Source organism: Dromaius novaehollandiae, chromosome 27 (assembly GCF_036370855.1).
Source record: "Dromaius novaehollandiae isolate bDroNov1 chromosome 27, bDroNov1.hap1, whole genome shotgun sequence".
Taxonomy (NCBI): domain Eukaryota; kingdom Metazoa; phylum Chordata; class Aves; order Casuariiformes; family Dromaiidae; genus Dromaius; species Dromaius novaehollandiae.
In genome coordinates, this window is record NC_088124.1 from 2,654,182 (window position 1) to 2,658,299 (window position 4,118).

Consider the following 4,118-nt stretch of genomic DNA (forward strand, 5'->3'; position numbering starts at 1 on the left):
GCACGCTCCCCGCCTTGCACAGGCGCCTGGGCACTGCATGGGGTCAGCTAACCCCCCCCCAGCCACGCAGGACAGAATCCCCCCAAATTTACTCTGGGGACCCACAAAGCTGGGTCTCGCTGGCGTTTGCAACAGGTCCCGGCTGCCGAGATGGAAAGCGCTGGCTAATGCCGAAATGCAGAAATGGGCGGCTCCCGGCCCCTCCGGTTTGTGGAAAAAGCTGGGGGGTTGTTGGATGCTGGGGGATGCGAGGGAAGATGCTCTCAGCCCCCCTCCCCACGTCTCCCTGGCCCTGGAAAAGCTCTGCACGGAAACGCACGTTCCGAAGCGGATCGACCGCACAAATAACACCCCTCCCAGCTGCCGCTGGGCACCGTATTGACATTGGAGGTTGTTTGCCGTGTGCCTGGGTCCGGGTGTGTCCGGGGGGGTATCTGCCCGGCTGCCCTTGCCGCGGGAGGCGGGCGGCACGCCGGCTATATAAGCGGTGGGACATCGGCAGCCGCCGCAGCCCCGAGCCCGTCGCCAGCATGCGCCTTCTCCTGCTGCTCTGCGCGGCCGTCGGCCTCGCCGAGTGCCTCACCAGGTGAGTCAGGGTGGCATCGCCCCGGGTCCCCGGGATCAATGCAAAGGGGAAAATTAGAAATCGGAGACTTTGCAAAGCTCTGAGGAGCGGAGGGAAGGATTCGGGGTGCAACGAAGCCTGGGGAAGCTGCTCCGGGGGCTGCAGAGGCCGCGGGACGGTGGCTCTGCTGCACGCTGCATCCCGCCAGCCACGTCCCGCCATCCCCGAGGCTGCGTCCCGGCTCCGATTTCCGGAGCTGCTTCGGGGATTTGCAGAAATCCCTGCGAGTCACTGTTTCGGTGTCCGTTATTGGCTGGTTTTGCACCAAAGTTGGAGCTGTCAGATGCTGCTTGTGGGATCTGGAGGCAGCGAAATCCTGGATAACTCTTCTTGGTTTTTTTTTTTCCCCTCTTCGTGGCGCGTCCCAGCGTTTCCTTGGAAAGAGGGAAGAGTCTGCGACAAATCCTCAGGGAGAAAGGGCTGCTGTCGCACTTTTTCCAGAAGCACCGGTACGACATCGGCGCCAAATTCCCCCACGCTTTTCCCAATGGGATCGACGTGGCCACCGAGCCCATGCTGAACACCCTGGACGTGAGTGCTGGCTTCGCTCCAGGGCGCGTCGTGGGATACGTGTCCCTGTGTGGGGACACAGCCCGGGGGGGTCGGGTGGCTCGGCTGGACGGGAGCGGAAAGACTGGGGCCCCCGTGTCCACAGCAAGTGCGTGGACTGTTAGGATGCTCCGTAGCGGAGCTGGCACGGGGCTGAGCTTGGTGGCTGGATTTTGTGCAGGATGGAGGGGGGGAAAATCCCTCCCCACGAGGCCGTCAGGCAGCTCTGGGCTTCTGTTCCATGCTCTGAAAGCCAATGTTGGTCCTGCCGCCCCACAGACGGAGTACTACGGGACCATCTCCATCGGCACCCCGCCGCAGGAGTTCACCGTGGTGTTCGACACCGGCTCCGCCAACCTCTGGGTCCCTTCGGTCTACTGCAGAAGCGCCGCTTGCAGTAAGTAGCCGCGGGCAGGGCTCCCGGCACCGGCCGCACCGGCAGTCCGGCACCACCACCCTTAAAATGGCGTTTAAAGGCCTGGCGTGATCAAGCCCGAAGCTCACAGTGATGCCACCAGGGGAAGGGAGGCCCACGGTCGGTGTCATGGCTAGACCCCGCAGCCCGTGCAGCGTGTTCGGTGCCTCAGTTTCCCCGTGCGCCGAAAGGGTGACGGCCTTTCCTGAGGATCCCTGCTATGAAGGTGCTAGAGTAGGAGTGGAAACGTAGTGCGAACGTTCGCAGCTCAATCGTTGCTGAAAGCAGGCTAATAAATGGCAGATCAAAACAGCAATTTTGCAGGGCGCGTACGCCCACGTGTTCTGTGCCTTTCTGCCTTGCTTCAGTGCTCCTAACGCCTGATTTTCCCCGCTTACCTTGCAGTGAACCACAAGAAGTTTAACCCAGCGAAGTCCAACACCTTCCTGAGCTTAAGCGAGACCCTGTCCATCCAGTATGGCACCGGCAGCATGAAGGGCGTCGTGGGCTCCGACGTCGTCACCGTAAGTCCCCCGTGGCCCTGGCACCTTGCGTGGGCTGGACTCTCACGGTGGCACCCCTGGGTGGGACCTGCAGCGTCTGCTCCCCCCGGCCGGGGAGCACGCCGATTCCCACTGCCGTATCGCAGTGTTTTTTCTGGCTTGGTAACCAGCTCATGGCAGCCTCACCTTCTCCCCAGGTGGCCTCCCTGGAGGACACCAACCAGGTCTTCGGCTTGAGCACCACCGAGCCAGGCGAATTCTTCATCTACGTCAAATTTGATGGGATCCTGGGCTTGGGCTACCCGAGTCTGTCCGTCGACGGGATCACGCCAGTGTTCGATAACATGGTGGACGAGGGCTTGGTGGAGGAGAACCTCTTCTCCGTCTATCTGTCCCGGTAAGCAGCACTGGCTCCCACGAGGCTGGGATGGTTTCATTGGCATCACCGTGTCTGCTGCTGGCTCAACCCTGCCGCCGCTGCCATCTCCAAAATATCCCAATATGCAAGTGCAGGGGTGCTCTCGGCCAGTGTGTCATTCTCCAGCCACCAGAATAGTTGGGGAATTTTGCCCTCTTTTTGGCTTGTTGGGGGAATATCTCTGGTTTCCAGCCAGCCACGTGCCTCCACCGCGGTTCCCTTTTCCCTTTCCCTGGGCCCAAGGGGCCTGACGTTCACACCGGCACACAAATGACTCACTGATGCTCAGTAAGGAGGAAGGGACCAGATGTGACTGTGCTGTCACAGGCCGTGTTTTGCCCCCTGGGGACTGTGGGCCCCACTGTTTTGAGCTAACCGCCCCAAGGCTGCATGACAAACCCAGGGCTGTTCTTCCTTTTGTGCATCATCCAGCGAGAGGAAGGGGAGCCTGGTCTTCTTCGGTGGAGTCGATAAATCCTACTTCACCGGCTCCATCCACTGGATCCCTGTCTCCTACGAAGGTTACTGGCAGATCTCCATGGACAGGTAACGCAACAGCTCCGCTCATTTGTGCTCATTTCTAAGCCACCCAACAAGCCTAACCCAAGACCACCAACATCAGGGGCTTTCTGCTGGCGTCTAATGCCCCGCGATTGTGAGATGCAGAAGGCCAAAGGGAGGAAACCCCTAGGTACTTCTGTAAGTCTCACCAGAAATGGGACTGCCTTGGGACTCAGGCTAGTTCGAAAGCATCATTAGCATCCAACTCGTTATTTAACGGCCCTGGGCTTTGTCTGTTCCCTCCCTCCCCACTGCCAGAGTCATCGTGGATGGCAAGGAGGTCGCATGCCACGGTGGCTGCCAAGCCATTGTCGACACCGGCACGTCCCTCGTGGCTGGGCCGTACTCAGGCATTAGCAACATCCAGAGAGCGATCGGGGCCAGCCTGGGCGCCTACGATGAGGTAAGAGCACCCAGCGCTCCCAGGGAGCCCGCTGCTTCTCACCGGTTGTTTCATACCTAAGAGCCTCTTTCCTCTGCAGTACGAAGTGAACTGTGACTACGTTAGTGCCATGCCCGAGGTCATCTTTGTCATCGATGGGGTTCGGTACCCCGTGTCTGCCTCGGCTTACACGGAGAAGGTAAGCGGGGGGACGAGGTGGTGCTGGGGCACCAAGGGATTTGCTGGCTGTGCCAAGCTCACGGCGTTTGACTCAGCTCCACTCGTCTTCTGGTGGCTGTGGGGGAAGAGAAAGACAAAAGACGCTACCCCACAACTTCCACATTTGCCTTTTCTTGACCAATTGCAGATTGGCGACGGAAAATGCTCCACTGGCTTCGAGGACACCTCTGGGGACCTCTGGATCTTGGGAGACGTCTTCATCAGGGTGTACTACAGCATCTTTGACCGGGCCAACAACCGGGTTGGACTGGCCAAGGCTATTTAGACCCACCATGATGCCAGTGGTGCCATGGCTTTACCGCGCAACCGGACCGCGATCGTGTTTATCAAGCAGCAGGGCCTCAGTAATGAGTGAGTCTCTCCCATTGCTGGGGACATCCGTGCTGGCATAGCAATAGGAATAAATTGATCACTGACCATTCAGA

General features: G+C 59.6%; 1 protein-coding gene across 1 annotated transcript; it reads left to right on the forward strand.

Annotated features, from left to right (window-relative positions):
• The first annotated feature begins 429 nt into the window (after positions 1-429).
• Positions 430-4,118, forward strand: LOC112990309 (embryonic pepsinogen-like). Its single transcript, XM_026111961.2, has 9 exons — positions 430-586; positions 994-1,156; positions 1,454-1,571; positions 1,995-2,113; positions 2,290-2,489; positions 2,943-3,056; positions 3,330-3,474; positions 3,554-3,652; positions 3,821-4,118. The coding sequence occupies exons 1-9, from the start codon at positions 531-533 to the stop codon at positions 3,956-3,958; spliced, it is 1,152 nt and encodes a 383-aa protein (XP_025967746.2). The 5' UTR covers positions 430-530; the 3' UTR covers positions 3,959-4,118.

Coding starts and splice junctions, on each gene's coding strand:
- LOC112990309 (XM_026111961.2), top strand. CDS start 531: ATGCGCCTTCTCCTGCTGCTCTGCGCGGCCGTCGGCCTCGCCGAGTGC. Junction 1,572..1,994: donor CTGCAGAAGCGCCGCTTGCA/GTAAGTAGCCGC, acceptor CTTACCTTGCAG/TGAACCACAAGAAGTTTAAC. Junction 3,653..3,820: donor CCTCGGCTTACACGGAGAAG/GTAAGCGGGGGG, acceptor GACCAATTGCAG/ATTGGCGACGGAAAATGCTC.